Below are 15373 nucleotides of genomic sequence, written 5' to 3'. Positions count from 1 at the left end.
ACCGACCCCGCTCGTAATCTGTGTAGCTCTCACAGGCTGTCAGACCTCAACAAAGCGTAGATACGTTCGGACCGTCTTCGCTATTGCATGAATGCATTCGTGAAGTCTGAGCATCTCACCCGCATCTAAGCGTCGTTTGAGTCCACAAGCTTCATGTTTGTCAGGGTGGAAGCAAAGGAAGGGCTTCTATTGATGGCGAATTACGCGAGTTCAATGCACCACGAAGCGTTCGGATTCCATTGCCGATGCGGCCCTGAGCATGGGGTACGTGTCTTGGGGTTCAATTCCGCTTGTTCTCGGTCGTTATATGTGACCAGGAAGATGCGTGTACGGTCCGGGAAGTCGCCTTTGGGAATCTCGCAGCAGCTGTCGTCGGGAAGGGCGAGTGTTGAGCAATTCCAGACGCCCTGTATAGGATGAATAGAACCGCATAGAGCCGATTTCTGATGTATATGCGTTGAGAAGAGCGCGTAGAAAGAAGGAGGTGGTGTCGTCGATTGCTTATCTCAAAGATTCAGACCCTTTGAAGCTAGTCCCACTTTGATAGCAGTATCTCAGGCCAACCACTTCACGTCCTCCTGCAACGCCAGACTCGATACCTTCAGATCATATCAGCATCATCACTATGCCGGCCCGGCCATTCCCTTTCCCACTTTCAATAGGCACAGACATATGTCGTACCGCAAGAATCCACAAACTCATCAGCAGACCCGCGGTTGAAGGACAAAAACAATCACCTCTCCTGCATTTCATGAACAGATTCCTTACGTTCCGAGAGCAAAATGACTTTTGGAAGAAATTCGGCACGATCCCAAATGTGGCCGACAAAAAATTTGATGCCATTACGATGCATCTCGCTGGGAGGTAGTTCTTCTCTGTTTAATGATATTCCTGCACAGGGCTAATTGTTTTTCTCTCAAAGATGGGCGGCGAAAGAAGCCGTCATTAAAGCCGTTGGATATCGACAAGTAAAGTTGATGGATGTCGAGATCCTCCGCTCTCGAGGCCCAAACGGAGTTGGTGGTGTCTTCGCACTCATCCGAGACACACCAGGATCCCCTACACCAACCGAGGAGAGTCGATCGGCGCCCACAGCCGTTGCCATGGAGTCTACTGGAACGATTCGCAAGGTCAAGATCAATCCAAGAATGCAGGACGAACCTTTTCATTCCGAAAAGGAGGAGTCGCTGGAGGAGGCGTATGGAGAGCTGGAAGGACAAATCGCCAAGGTCAGCATCAGTCATGATACTGGATATGCTACTGCGGTGTGTCTTGCGGCTGATCAGCCGATGGAGGGTGATGTTGGTGGAGAGGCTGCTGCGCGGATGCCTTGATGAGAGGCGGGAGCGGTCGTCTAGACTGGGATCGCCACTTCAATACGATAGCCAAAGGCCACGAGCCACATTATCCCGAACCGATTTCCCGGGGCTCTGCCATCAGATCTGCAATAGGCATGCTGGCCATCCTCGACAGGAGTGAGAAGGACTTCTCGAAGGGCAACGAGCCACCAAAACGGGCAATTGATACAGCTGGAAATGGACTCATTATCGACATCTTCGCCTATTCGCATCCGTGAGAGACCGCGTGGGAGGCTTGTCAGGGCTAAAGGCGACGATACTTCACCTGACGAACCCGCATCAGATTGGGTGCACACTGCTAAGACGCCAAGACGCCACTCAACTGACAACAAGCTATCAATCTCAATTGCATCATCTCGATCCGATCCTCAGGCTACAACCCAATGATCGGTCAACATCTAAGCCTCAACACCACATCTTATCACCATCACACAGTAAGTGCAGCAAACGCTGATCGACTGACTCTCCCGTGATCTAATAATCGTCTTGCCATAGATCCGACTTCAAGATAGAGTGACTTATCTATCGAGTTGCACGCTGGCTGCACTTCGACTGAAATTACTTGGCTTTCCCTTCACATGGTAAGGTTTCCCACCGAACATATGACTTTCCTCACTACTTAAAGCGCTCCTTTCATGTGTCAAGGGGTAGCTCTTGTCGTTTCTCTCCACTCACCTCGAACGCTCAGACATCTACACCGGTAACGGGGATCAACCTCTTCAATTCTCACCTACCGACTCACAAACGATTCGCTCCGTGGCTATATTGCATCTCCGTTTTTCCGATAGCGCAGTCGACCGCTGGTCTCGACCCTATTGTCAAAGAAAACAACATCTGGGTCACTATACCCGTCCTGGCAGGAGATGGTCTCCCAACAAAAGCACAGAACTGGCCCACGCGGCGGCAGCAGGATACCCGTCAGTGAAGTATCGGACTCGGAGGACGACAGCGATGAAGACGTGGCTGCACCAGCCAACACAACGATGAGTCCCAAAAAGACAGACCTCATCAGAAGCCGAGCACAAGAATCAAATCTTCCTAATTACAAACTGAGACATCCTGAGGGATCAGTACTGGCACAATTGCCAAATCGAATATCGAAGCCATTCAGTTCTTCGCAAGGGTCACCTCGCTCGAAGCGCTATCCCACCGACACACCAAGCGGTGACCGATTAGAATCTGAAACTTCTGTTTCGAAGGGCGACAACGATCCTAATAGGGATAATGAATCCGATGTCGAGGACGATTCGGAGAAGGAGGGTGATTCTGACAGCCACGAAGAGTCTAGGGGATCCAAAGAATTGGCCAAATCGCAAGCCAAGGCTGCTGCGTTCCAGGCCCCTTTGAGGGAACTGAATCCGTCAGTCTGGCGTCGGGAGCTAGAGTCGAGGTCCACCCGTCCTGTTACACCTTCATCTGCCCACTGTTCCCAGTCATCGCAAGGCTCCGATGGCTTTTCGAAGCAACGATCATCTCAATATCCGTGTGCTTCACAGCCAGTTGCGTCAGAGAGCGGAGCCAGTTCGAAATCCGACGACAACGTTCAACCAGTCGAGACTCTTGCTAGGAGGAAGAGACGGCTCTCAGCGTCCCCTGCTCAAGACTCAAAGCCAAGCCCTCGCAGGTTCAAATACAGACCAGTGGAATCACCACCTAAGGAGACGGCATTCGCGTCTCTGTTTCGACAATCCCAATCCTCACAATCCTCCCAGCCATCACAGGAGACTAGAAAGCGGCCTTCCAAACCAGTATCCACCACTGGATGCGTATACGTCCTCCACGATGACGATACCGGCCACGTCAAGATTGGCATATCGAGATCCGCCAAGACGAGATACGCTTCTCTGAGGCGAAGATGCCGCAAACCAAATCTCACGCTGGAATGGCACACGGGTGAGTCAATACCCTGGGGTCAACTTCAACGACTAGAGAAGATCGTGCATTGGGATCTAGCCCAATTCAACAGACGCTACAAATGCAATTGTGGCGCGACACATACCGAGTGGTTCGACGTCGAGATTCGAGAGGCGAAGCGAACGGTGGAGATGTGGCTTCGATATCAGCGGATGAGGGTAGACGTAACAACTCAGGACCTTGAGCGCTTGAGGACAGGATTTCCGAAGGAGGAAGGAAATACGTGGCTAGGCGTGCGGACGCTGAACCACGTCAAGCGGTGTGAGTATTGGCATTGGAAACTATTCGGCGAGATGTATGATGAGGCGTTTTGCGAGGAATGAAGACAGAGGAGATATATACTCAGGAGACCGGATTGCATCTGGACCGAAACTGCTGGCGCACCAGACATTCTTCTGGTACCTTTCATCTCCAGAGAGAGTCGATCAACCGAGCGCCCGGCGACCATCATGATGTCCGCATTCTCGAGACTCGAGCAAAGACTTTTTCTACACCACTCCCAAAACTATACAACATGACCACGAGCATCTATTACACCTTCAGAAGAGTGTTAGGCATAGCAACTAGCCCACCCATGCGCTACACAGCAAGCGCTAATGTGTCTATGTGAAACACTCCAGCCACCCCCGTGCCGCACACCCACGCGAAGGGCGACAAAGCCAAAGTGAGGCCGCCCTTCGACAGCATTCGGTCGTGTTATCTTTGGCATCAATGCTCGTGCTTTTCGTCTAGGCTCCCGCTGTGCCGTAACACAGCCTGGTTGTCGTGAGGTATAAAGCAGCGGGTAGTCTATGCTCTGGCAATGACTTGATATCCTCATTGCCATTTGCTCGACCAACGTCGCACTTCTCGCACTGTTACCCATGGAGCCCATGACTCCAGAACCGCAGAGGCCATTCTCGATTCCAACGTTTGCCCAGGTCCAATCGGCCTTCCGCAATGACCCAACCATGACCACATTTCCATGCCTGATGCACAACGCACGAGTCGGAGAATGCGTTCTTCTTGGAGCCACCCAAGTCCAAAACGCTTCCTTAATCTTGTGCAGCGACCTTCCCACGACTCTTCGCGATGTCTGGAACGTGATAAACTGCCTCGTCTGCATTCAACATCAGGGCGATAGAATATATACGCACAAGCACCGAGTGAAAGATCACTGGCAGATGGAGTTCCCAAACTTGGATCTCTCCTCGTCGCCAATGCCACGGTCGAGGTACTCGCTGTGTTCAAGTCCTAGGCAGGCGCTTCGGTCAACTCCATTGAGGAGTGCTCGAGCGCAGACATCTTCGCATCGACGAAACGAGGAGGAGCCAGTGACACCGATTCCAGAGCGCCAACAAACCGATGCAGAAGACGTGACCGATAATGATGTCGACATGGATGACGAACCATTCATAGCAACACCGGACAGCACGAGAACCCCAAGCGTTGCTGAAACAGAAGAATCAGACCATTACACTTCCGCTGAAGAAGACCGCACTCCAAGTCCCAGTCCCAACCCACCACCACGCAGAACCTCCTCCCCATTCAGTCCCCAACGAACCTTCACCCCAGGCTCCTCCTCAACCTGGCCCCTCTGGCGCATCCGCCAAGACGTCCGACACCTCCTCATCGAACCCCTCCCCCTCCCCAAAGCCCACGGGATCCTCTACGCCATCGAAAGCCTCCAGCACCACAAAGTCAAAATCGGCTGGACAATGCGCAAGAACCCCAACGAGCGGTTCAAGGAGCTGGAGAAGCAGCACGGAGCACCGCTGGGGAATTCCTGGTATCTTGACGGGATACCGTATGTGCAGCTTCGGCGGCTGGAGGAGTTGGTGCATGCGGATTTGGCGAAGTATCAATGTGATTTCAGGGTGCCGTTTGGGCGCGGTAGTGGCGCGAGGGTACATCGCGAGTGGTTCGACATCGACATGCACACCGCGTCCACGACGATCGACTTCTGGTGGGCGGCGATGCGGCATCTACGGATCAAGCCTGGTAGGGAGCTCGACGAGCGAGTGAGGGGTAGGTTGAATACGCAGGGTGCCATGTTCGAGGTAAAGCAGCAGAACGTCGATGGGCGTTTTGGCGATTACAGGGACCATGAGAAGACGCTAGGGTTATGGAGGGAGCTGCTAAGAGTTCCTCAGCGTCGTGCGAAGACGTGGATGGATCGATGGCGGTTGGTTGTCTTCGCCGCTGTGGCGTGGTTTTGCTGTACTGAATGGATGCCATCTCATGCGGGTTCTTGGGGGAAGAGCACGATGTTACTCTTCGCGATTGCGGTATCGTGGTTGTGAAATCTGGAGGCATTGTGGGACTGCTGGAGTTCTAGGCTTTCTTCTCGAACTATTCATCTCCAGATAGAATATATCAACTGAGCGTCCGGCGACTTTTGTGAAGTTCCCAATTGACGTGACTGAATTGGGACAGCTCTTGAAAGTCTAGCGAAGACCTATTTCCAATTTCGTCGGTTCGCAAACCAACGTACCGCATACACCAAACTCAACAGGACTGGAACTTCGATCAATGGCCCAACTGTGGAGGCCAGAGCCTGGTCGCTGTCGGGTCCGTACGTCGCCACGGCTACGGCAATCGCCAGCTCGAAGTTGTTGCTTGCTGCAGTAAAGCTTTGAGTGGCAGAAAGCTTGTAGCTGAAGCCCAGTTTGTGACATATCCATAGTGTGGCGCCGAAAATTGCCACGAAGTACACAATGAGCGGTGCGGCGACCCTTAATACGGCCACGATCTGGTGCACGACCCGATGTCCCTGGCTGGCGAAGAGCACGACAATGGTGTAGAGGAGGCCGATCAGTGACCAGGGCGCTATCCACCTGAGGAACGTCTTGTCGTACCATTCAGGGGTAGCAATGTAACGCACGGAAAATCTGGTGAGGATAGCCGCCCCGAGAGGGATGCCGAGGAACGCTGCTACGCTCACAGCAACCGTGGAGTAGGAGACTGTTATTGTCGAGGTTGAGCCACTTATGATGTTGATGAAAAGGATGGCCAGCGGCGCGTAAAGCACCATTTGCAGGATGGAGTTGATGGCGACGAGGATTGCGCAGTACTGATTGTCTCCGCCCGCGATACCGGTCCAGATCAACACCATGGCGATGCAGCGGGCAAGCCCCACGAGGATAAGACCTTCACGAAGACCTTCCTCGTCAGGGAGGAAAGCCCATGCGAGAGCAAGCTGCCAAGATCGTCAGTGAGATTGTGTCGTGTAGAACAGGATGCTGTATCTACGTACCATCAGAAGTGGAGCAACAATCCAATTGACTATGATGCTGAACCCAATCTGGATCCATAACTGCTTCTGGCGAAAGACATAGTGCAGCGTCTCGTACTGCACTTTGCAAAGGATCGGATACATCATGACGAGCAGTCCAATAGCTGTGTTGGTTGAATCAGTCAGGAGATAGCTACGATATTGTAGAACGTTCATCAAGGTAACATACCTATTGGGATCGAAACACCCACAAACTTGCCCTTCTGTAGCGCCGGCCCAGTGCTGGGGACAAAGTTGCCGAGCAATATGCCAATGATGATCGCAAGGAGGATCCAGAGCGCCAGGAAGCGATCCAGCCAGGCGAGACTTTTCAATGTGGAAACATTCTCAGCTCGACACTGTCCTCCATCCACTTCTTGCTTTTCTGTATCTCCCATGTTTGCTGGCAAAGATGACTCCAGAGGGTCTTCGCTGCTCGTGACATCAAGGTTCATAGCCATGTTCGATAAATGTTCGATGATCGGGCTGCGTTGGATGAGTGCACTGCGGCGTGACCAGTTTGGAGGTTCGGACGGGTTCGTTGTTTGGTGAGCGCAAGGGGTTACTACGCTTCACTTTTATTACTCTGTTGGAGCGAATAACCAAAAGTACTGTGAGCAATTTCACATCTTTTATGCGTAGGTGACTTCGTTGCTCAACTTCTCCCTAGTAAGGCTGCGATGTCACTGGGCAGCGTTGACTGGCTCGTTAGAAGTGGGCCGCCAAGCCACCAGGGGCAAGACCCCAGCCTGATTGTCAATCGCTGCGCACATTTGTGCACACATCTGCGCCTGTGACCAATGCGTAATACTAGTAAGACGCCAGACCACCGATCAGTGGAACGTCCAATTTGGCTTACCAACCGTAGAAACGTCTAGTCTTTGCCCAGGTCACCCACTCTATTCTTCTCTTGATCATCCCCTGTCCTCTTCCGACATCCAGGTCAACAAGATAAGACATCGGCCTTGCTTGCAGCTTAAATTGCACTCCGCACCTTCTCCAAGTGCTCTCGATTCCACATCAGCATGAACGACCAGAGTTCGCAGCCCAATAAAACACGAGTCTCCTCGGCCACGACAACCACCGTTCACACTGAGCAGCCATGGCATGCCTCATATCCCGCACCGCGCTCCGAGGCAAAGTCTATTACTCGCCATGAACTGCTGCGGCTCCTGAAATCTGATGCTGCGATGGATCATGACTTTGTCCTAGTCGATTTGCGCCGTACAGACTACGAGGCAAGGCTATTACCCCTGGGTACTACGAACCTGACCAGCTAATTCTCGTCACAGGGCGGTACTATTCAGGGTTCCATCAATCTGCCCGCGCAGAGCCTATGGCCCACAATCTCTTCTCATTACAACATTTGGATCAAGGCAGGCGTACGAAGAGTCATTTGGTATTGCGGTAAGGATATCATTTCGGCCGCCGTGGAGCTCATGATTTCATGCTGATGATGTCCAGGTTCTTCCCGCGGACGTGGTAGGCGTGCTGCTGGCTGGTTCGCGGACTATCTCAACGAGCGGGGGGAATCGAGAATGCAGAGCCTGGTACTAAGCGAGGGCATCAAAGCTTGGGCTGCTGAAAAGGGGGAGTTTGTGCGCTATATGCAGGAGTACGATGAGTCAAAGTGGTCGTAGGTAGCCATCGTGCAGACCAGCATCGAGTGTCAAACACCCCAGTGTTCAAATGTTATGAGTGGCCATTGGCATATCCGTTGAGGAGTACTCAACGCGACCTTTTTTCCGTACACATTCGATCCATGCCCTGTGTGTCTGGCATATGCATGGTCTCTAGTTGGGATTCCCAATCCGAACTCTTTTCTCTGCGCGCTTGACACGGTCAAGCCACATCATGATGCCGCCAGCAACCAGATACGTCAGCCCAACCCAGACTTGGGAATATAGATACGGTCGCTCGGCACTTGGGCGCCGGATCTGTATCGCGATGACCTCAGAGACTACTGGTTGCCAGCTCGGGATGTCGTGAAATGGGAGTTACTAGCTCACAGGTAGTTGGTAGTATGATGGTGATCCACGACAGTGAGAGTAAGGATTGCAAGTTCTTGAGACCGGCGACTTCCACACAAAGCGGTCCGATGGTCTATATCAGCATTTCTTAGCATCACAATCCTGCGTATGCTGATGGGGAATGTACCGAGAAATTTGATCCGAACGTACCATCCAAAAGACGCCGAGCACGGCGCCAGCGAGCACGGCGAAGACTGCCAAGGGTGCGAACGACTGCGCAGGTATCCAGATTGCAAAGGTAAACAGAGAGCAGATCAAAGTTAGCGCGCCTGCGACATTCAGGCGACTCGATTTGTCGCTTAGGATACCGATTGCAGGACGACCGATAGCAGTGCCAACGTTGAGGAGACCGATGGTATCAGTAGCTTGTTGAGACGACAGTCCTATGGACAGGGCGAAATCGGATAGCGAGAACAATAGTGCGATGTAGCCGAGCATGCTGAAAAAGGCCCACGCCAGCAGCAACTGGACGTCATGACGTGCAAGGAGGGTGGTGTCGAAAGCCAGCTGAGGTGGCCGGATGTATTTGTTGCGGTCGCGAACGATGGCTGTGGCAATGGCGGCCAGGGTGAAAGTGATGATACCAGTGATGCAGAGCGCCCATCGGAGTCCCAATGCGTCAATGATGGCGCCAGTGGACCAGGCAAACAGCGCGCCACCAAAGCCAGAGCCAGCGCTGCTGATGCCGTTGGCTAGGCTGCGGCGCGCTTCGAACCACTGTGACAGGATGGGCAAGCTGGGTATGTAGATGAAGCCGACCCCTAGGCCGACGAGTACGCCTTGTGTCAGAAACAGCTGCCAGATACGGGTCGCAAAGCCGGCAGTGATGTAGCCAGTAGTTTGCAGAGCGATGCCGGTAGACATAGTAACATGTTTACCAAGCCGTCGAGTGAGCACGGTGACCAAAGGCGCGGTCAGCAGGGCGAAGGCAAAGTTGAAGCCACCGATGAGGGCAAAATCGAGCGGCGAAGCCTCAGGGAAGCGGTTGGTTGTCATGTAAAAGGACAAGAACACGCCGTACGACTGCTTGCTGCGTCGGAGCGGTACAACACCTGTCAAATATGGCGTCAATGCCGTCGCCGTCCTCACTGCTACAGCGCCCCAGGTCGAAAAATTGATCATGAAGCAGGCGGCCATGCAGAGCCAACCATAGCCGCCATCTGGTGGTGACTCCCCGGGGAAGGAGTGGAGGGAGGCGGATGGCATTTGGTAAAGTCGGGTGAAGCTAGCAGAAGAGGTCGACAGAGAAAACATTGCCGCCTCGGTGAGGTCGTCGTCTGAAATAATGGCGGTAGTCAAGGCTATGTCACTCGAGAAATGTGATTGGTTGGACCATTCGACCGAAACAGCGCGTGGCAGCATGCCGCCAGAGCATCAACCCACTAATCCAGCAGACTTGGTCGACGTCGACGGGGACGATCGTCCACTCATGGCGACGCTGGACAGCACAAGGCGATCAAGCACCATCGAGGCTGAGGGACCTGAGCATGGCGATCTCGCCGAAGATGGTTACCACTTGGGTGGCGATATCCACCCCCCTGCCCCGGTGATACTGTTCCTGATTGCGGTATCGTGGTTGAGAGTATGTGTGTGAGCTCTAGATCCTCTTATTAGCACAACTTCTATCATGCTATCATGATATATTCCACGACGTGGTCATCTAGTCCGTGTAGTGTCTTTCACGTATTACAGCTCATCCATGAGCAGGTGCAAGTATTGCAACCATTCTCCACAAGATGTCTCCGATCCATTCCATCCGCACACATCTAGTCCTTGTTGTTCCCCACATGCTCTTCGGATTGATGCTCCTCATCCTTCCTATCATGTTGATGCGCGAACTTCTTCTCATCCTTGACGTTATGGACGCCTCCGGCGACATAGTTCTCCGTGCTCTTGTCGTTGTTTGTGGTAAAGAAGGACAGAATGATTGCAATCGAGGTAAAGGCGCAGGTTACGAGGAACACGGTCTGCGCAGCTTGCTGAAAGGCGACTCGATATGGTTCTTGGACTGCTGCTTGGATGTCCGGGTTGATACCGGGAACTGCGTCGTACTGGCCTTTACCTTGCAGAGCCATGGACAATGCAGGCAGGGAACCTTCGGGTAGTCCCATTCGCAGAGCGACTGGAGCGACTTCGTTGCCAAACGTAGTCGTAAGGCGGTTCGCCAGTGTTGCTGTAAAGATTGCGACTGCAATTGCCGATGTAAAGTTTCTGACAGATCCACAAAGACCTCCCCCTTGTCCTATTTCCTCTTGTGAGCGGAGTGGGAATGTCGAGGTTGTGGTGGCGACCGACTCCACGAGGCCAATAGCGAAGGATCCGGGTATAACCAGGCCGAGAGTCAGGCTCTTATTCGCAAGATCCGTAGCACAGGCTGTCAAGAGAGCACAGGCGATAATCGACGAACCGATCAAGCACCATCTGGGACCTAGAAACCATTCGAAGACTCCATGGACTGATTGGGCGAAGACGAATGCCATGTTGATGAGGCCAGCGAGCGTTCCAACGTCTGTTTACGAAGAAGGGTGTTAGCAATCATTCATGTACGGCTCGGGTAGAACTACTATCGCACGTACCATACTCGGAGATTTGTCCCCGCCCACGGTAAATCGTAGTGACGACTTGTGGGAAGACAATAGCACCACCGTAGTAGACGCAAGCTCCCAGGCCGTTTTTCCATGCAGCGGACATGAATCGGATGTTCTTGAAAAGATGGAGCGGCAGATATGGCTCTTTCCCGCGCTTCGAGAGGAAGATCTAATAGGCAGGTAGTATGCCAAAAAGGGTTACTCCACCAACAACCATTGTCGCGATAACGTTGGGCGAGTCCCACGGGTAGCTATGTGAACTGTTAGCATGCAGATCATAGACAGTACCCTCTTCTCGCTGCTCAAAGCGGAGTATTCCCATCATTTGCAAGTTGCCATGCAGCTTGAGCTGCAACGGAGCGTATGTGTGCTTCTCTGCACGGAGAGTTGGCGGTCTCATACGTTCCACCTTGCTCGGCTCGACGAGGGAACTATGCTGGAAACTTACAGAACACCTCCCCAGTTCAGGCCGAAGATCAAGATACACAGTCCTCCAGAGTACAGGTTAAGACCGATCCAATCAAAATTGAGGAAGAGGTCTCTCGCGGCCTTTTGGCGATGCAGCATACCAAAGGTCGGTAGATCTACAGGAAAAAGCCCCGAGTCAGCGACATGGCGACGCGTTTAGAGACGTCTATGACTTACGGTAGAACAGGTACCATGCGATCGCACTGGTAGCGTTGACTGCGATGAGCAGGTAAAAGCTATAGCCCGTGTAAGCAAAGGACGAAACCGACGTTGCGATGTGGAAGCCCACCAGTTGCGCCATCCGCCAGGGTATGTCTGGAAGCTGTAGGCCACTCTGGCTGCTAGAGGACTGGTGGGAGTCGTCATCAGGTAGCAGTACGAGTTGGCGAAGTAGCGATATTTCATGGGAACGAGCTCTGCTACCACCCAGAACTAGGTTGTTGTCAGCATTGACCGGGCTTCGCATAACTTTTGAAGATTTACAAATGATTGCTGAAAGGCGACTGCGATGCCGATGAGGACTTCCGCCCCAATAAGTGTGTTCACGTTCTTCGCCGTAGCACCCACGATCGAACCAATGAGCGCCAGGATAGAGCCAATGATGAAGAACCTGCACGAGGAATTATTATCACAGCAGAGGGAATGTAGTCTCTTGACTCTAGTCTTACCAACGCCGTCCGAAGATATCAGACAGCTGCCCAACCATCAAGAAGAATATAGCTCCTCCAGCCAAGTTAACTAGCGGTACCCAATTGATATTCGGATCAGGGCCGATGTCTTCGTTGATTTGCGACAAGATAGGGGCAATGAGACCGTAGCCTGTTGACTGCGTCAGCGCGGCTTGCCAGAGGGAAAAGTGACGGAGATGCTGCAGTACATACCTCCAATGCCTCCCATGAACGCCATGCCGACAGCGAAAAGAGTCCCAATGTAATTCACCGACAGCCAGTAGCTCCTGTCAAACTTATCTGCATTTCGACCCCTGGCTTCATCTGCTCTGTCGTCGTCGGCGCGATGGTCTGTATAAGACTCGACGCCCGTGACGGCTGGCATGTGTTCGACATGGTCGTAGTCTTGGCTCGTATGGCTGGCCTTCTCCATGGCGGGCAGATATGAATGAGCAATGCCAGACAAGGCTAGAAGTAGCAGGAGAATGAAGGAGAAGATGTCCAAATGCGGACGCACGGTATTTGTGGCAGACGTTACCATTCAATGTCCATGATCGTCCTGCTTGCTTTCGCTGGACCGCTGCTCCATTGCATCACGAGCCTCTCGCATCGTGTCTGGAGTCTAATGAGCAGTACCTCGTCACGAGGCCATAGAGGTTCAAAGGCAATGATCTTCTCGCTTGAGCGCCAGCGATATGACCATTGGAGTGGATGGCGCGAACGCGACTTCCTAATCACGAATAGCGTACGGTCTCCTGCACGATGACAACAATGGCGCCCTGTTGAAATCCCTCACCTGGACCATAGCCAACCCCATGGGGTTGATAGATCGGCCCCTTGCACCCCGCAAGATGTGCATCCTTGGCGTGTCTATCTTAACCGCTCTCGTCATATTGCGCTCGGGTATGGACCAGTCATTCTCAAGAGCAACTTGAAACTCCAGGTCTTGTGTTTGAAATGGTGCGTATGATTGTGGTCTGTGTTACGGATCGAGGTTGAGGCGCGCAGCTTGGCGCAACCTCAGGCACCGGGACCAGCGCTCAATCCTTCGAGCACACATGCGCGCAGCGGGCGCACCTCGCGACCTCAGCGACCAGCGCGCTTTGCGCTTATAACGCTCTTTGCGCCTTACCTTCGTATATAGGGAACGACATTGTGCTTATTATAATAGCGTTTAACTTACTATTTAATCTTACTGTTTAGTTTATAAAAATACTAAAACCTCTACTTTAAGATTATTTTAGTAGTCTATTAACTCTCTCCTTTTAACGAGCTCTAACTAAGAACTTAAGCTTAGTACCTATACTAAGTAAAATTCTAGAGTTAACGAACCGATCCTAATAGCTTTAAACGCCCTCTATAATAGGAGATTAATCTATACTAAAAAGAATACCCGTTTCCTCTAAAGTAGGAAAATCTCGATAACTAACTTATAATATCTCTACTAGAAATTATAGTATTAGTAATATAAAGCTTAGTAAGCCTAACTTCTACTATAGTAACTACAATAAGTTTACTTTTTAGATAAAGTAGATAGATATCTTCTTTTTCTTCGATAAAACTATAAAATAAAGTTAACTCTAAAACTAGGTATAAGTAGAACTTTTTCTAAAATAATCTATTTTCTTTTTTTCTACCTATAACTACTTTTCCTATATATATTACTTTAAAGTACTTACTACCTACTTTTATCTAGGTTTTTACTTTTAACTAGGAGAGGTACTTAAATAAATATAGTTAGTTAGTTATTTAGGATAAAGTATAAGAATTAAGTATCTATTCTAAAAATAGATACTTACTTTTTACTTTAATAGTTAAGTATATAACTTTATTAATATTATCTCTCTCTAAAGGAGTATTTTCTTATAATTTTAATAAGCTTACTAGAGAATTCTCTTTTATAGTAAATCCTTTCTTAAAAGCTTTCTTTTTCTTTACTTAGACTTTTAATTTTTAGACTTTTTTTATAAGTATTTTTACTATCCTCTTTAGTTAGTTTTTATCTAGTAAAGTTCCTTTTTTCTAAATAGAGGAGGTTAGAGATTTCTTTCTAGATTATTTAGTTTTAATAGCCCTTTTAGCTCTATTAAGATATAGGTAGTCTTTAATACTATAGTTCCTCTTATATAGGAAGTATATATACTAAGTTTCTTTCTACTTACCTATATATATTATAGTACCTTAATCTTTTACTAATCTTACTTTATATAACTCTAAAAGTATAAGACCCTAATTATATATTAAAGATAGCTAAGCTAGAATTATATCTTTTATACTTTTATATTAGCTTAGAAGAGTAGTAAGTAAATACTTCTACTTTCTCTCTAGCTCCTTATAGTAGGCTTTTTAGGGATTAACTTTAGTAATTTTTCTCGTAAAATTACTAAAGTATACCTATACTTTTCTAATTATCTACTTTTCTATTATCTTAAATATAATTAGTTCCTCTACTACTACTATAGCGTAGGTAGTATAAACCTTACTATATTTAGCCTTTATTTTTATCTAGATATCTATAGCTTTCTTTTCTTTAAAGATCTTATTCTAGTTTTTTTTAGAAAGATATATAAATAGCTTATACCTAGCTATTATATTTACTTTCCTCTACTCTAGGCTATAACTTAAATATCTAATATCTCCTAGAGTAGGTATAATATTCTCTAAGATCTATAGAGTTAGGATATCTAATATAACCTAAAATATATTTTTCTTTTTAAAGTTATTTTCTTAAAGACTAAACTATATTCTCTAGTTCTCTCTTAATAGAATTAACTTAGTAAGTAGTTTAGTATATAGCTACTAAAGTTTATACTTAACTTACTATCTAGGAAGCTAGTAATTAAAATAAGAATATATAGAGGTATCCTATTTATTAAAAAGATTAATTAGGCTTTTATAGAGAAAGCCTTATTAGCTTTAATATAACCTAATTAGGAAAATATTTAAAATACTTTTATATTAATATTATAGGGGGTTATAGTAATATATAGAACTCTAATTAACCTAGTACTAGGTTAAGCGTAGAATAAACTTCTACTTTCTCTATCCTCGTATACGGCGAGTATAAAATACGTACTAGGGAATTACGTATACT

At 49.3% G+C, this 15373-nt stretch overlaps 7 protein-coding genes across 7 annotated transcripts; 4 read left to right on the top strand and 3 right to left on the bottom strand.

Moving 5' to 3' along the window:
* Nucleotides 1-625: 625 nt before the first annotated feature.
* On the top strand, nucleotides 626-1334 carry M409DRAFT_58644 (uncharacterized protein; the record flags this gene model as incomplete). Its single annotated transcript, XM_033813963.1, has 2 exons — nucleotides 626-864; nucleotides 923-1334. 2 exons carry the CDS (start codon nucleotides 626-628, stop codon nucleotides 1332-1334), a joined length of 651 nt encoding a protein of 216 aa, XP_033662751.1.
* Nucleotides 1335-2221: 887 nt separating this feature from the next.
* M409DRAFT_58643 (uncharacterized protein) lies at nucleotides 2222-3595 on the top strand (the record flags this gene model as incomplete). The annotated part of the gene is made up of 1 exon (XM_033813962.1): nucleotides 2222-3595. The coding sequence occupies one exon, from the start codon at nucleotides 2222-2224 to the stop codon at nucleotides 3593-3595; it is 1374 nt and encodes a 457-aa protein (XP_033662750.1).
* Nucleotides 3596-4135: 540 nt separating this feature from the next.
* On the top strand, nucleotides 4136-5554 carry M409DRAFT_27589 (uncharacterized protein; the record flags this gene model as incomplete). The annotated part of the gene is made up of 1 exon (XM_033808636.1): nucleotides 4136-5554. One exon carries the CDS (start codon nucleotides 4136-4138, stop codon nucleotides 5552-5554), a length of 1419 nt encoding a protein of 472 aa, XP_033662749.1.
* Nucleotides 5555-5709: 155 nt separating this feature from the next.
* On the bottom strand, nucleotides 5710-6923 carry M409DRAFT_69407 (uncharacterized protein; the record flags this gene model as incomplete). The annotated part of the gene is made up of 3 exons (XM_033818278.1): nucleotides 5710-6450; nucleotides 6508-6650; nucleotides 6716-6923. The coding sequence occupies 3 exons, from the start codon at nucleotides 6921-6923 to the stop codon at nucleotides 5710-5712; spliced, it is 1092 nt and encodes a 363-aa protein (XP_033662748.1).
* A 627-nt stretch (nucleotides 6924-7550) lies between these two features.
* Nucleotides 7551-8165, top strand: M409DRAFT_69406 (uncharacterized protein; the record flags this gene model as incomplete). The annotated part of the gene is made up of 3 exons (XM_033818277.1): nucleotides 7551-7736; nucleotides 7818-7932; nucleotides 7990-8165. 3 exons carry the CDS (start codon nucleotides 7551-7553, stop codon nucleotides 8163-8165), a joined length of 477 nt encoding a protein of 158 aa, XP_033662747.1.
* A 313-nt stretch (nucleotides 8166-8478) lies between these two features.
* M409DRAFT_69405 (uncharacterized protein) lies at nucleotides 8479-9761 on the bottom strand (the record flags this gene model as incomplete). Its single annotated transcript, XM_033818276.1, has 3 exons — nucleotides 8479-8628; nucleotides 8706-9578; nucleotides 9645-9761. The coding sequence occupies 3 exons, from the start codon at nucleotides 9759-9761 to the stop codon at nucleotides 8479-8481; spliced, it is 1140 nt and encodes a 379-aa protein (XP_033662746.1).
* A 560-nt stretch (nucleotides 9762-10321) lies between these two features.
* On the bottom strand, nucleotides 10322-12712 carry M409DRAFT_58639 (uncharacterized protein; the record flags this gene model as incomplete). Its single annotated transcript, XM_033813961.1, has 9 exons — nucleotides 10322-11064; nucleotides 11132-11312; nucleotides 11355-11394; nucleotides 11592-11727; nucleotides 11789-11847; nucleotides 11901-12043; nucleotides 12095-12221; nucleotides 12280-12430; nucleotides 12493-12712. 9 exons carry the CDS (start codon nucleotides 12710-12712, stop codon nucleotides 10322-10324), a joined length of 1800 nt encoding a protein of 599 aa, XP_033662745.1.
* Between the last annotated feature and the right edge of the window lie 2661 nt (nucleotides 12713-15373).

Source organism: Zasmidium cellare (assembly GCF_010093935.1).
Source record: "Zasmidium cellare ATCC 36951 unplaced genomic scaffold M409scaffold_38, whole genome shotgun sequence".
NCBI classification, from domain to species: Eukaryota; Fungi; Ascomycota; class Dothideomycetes; order Mycosphaerellales; family Mycosphaerellaceae; genus Zasmidium; species Zasmidium cellare.
This window is presented reverse-complemented; position numbering and strand designations above follow the sequence as displayed.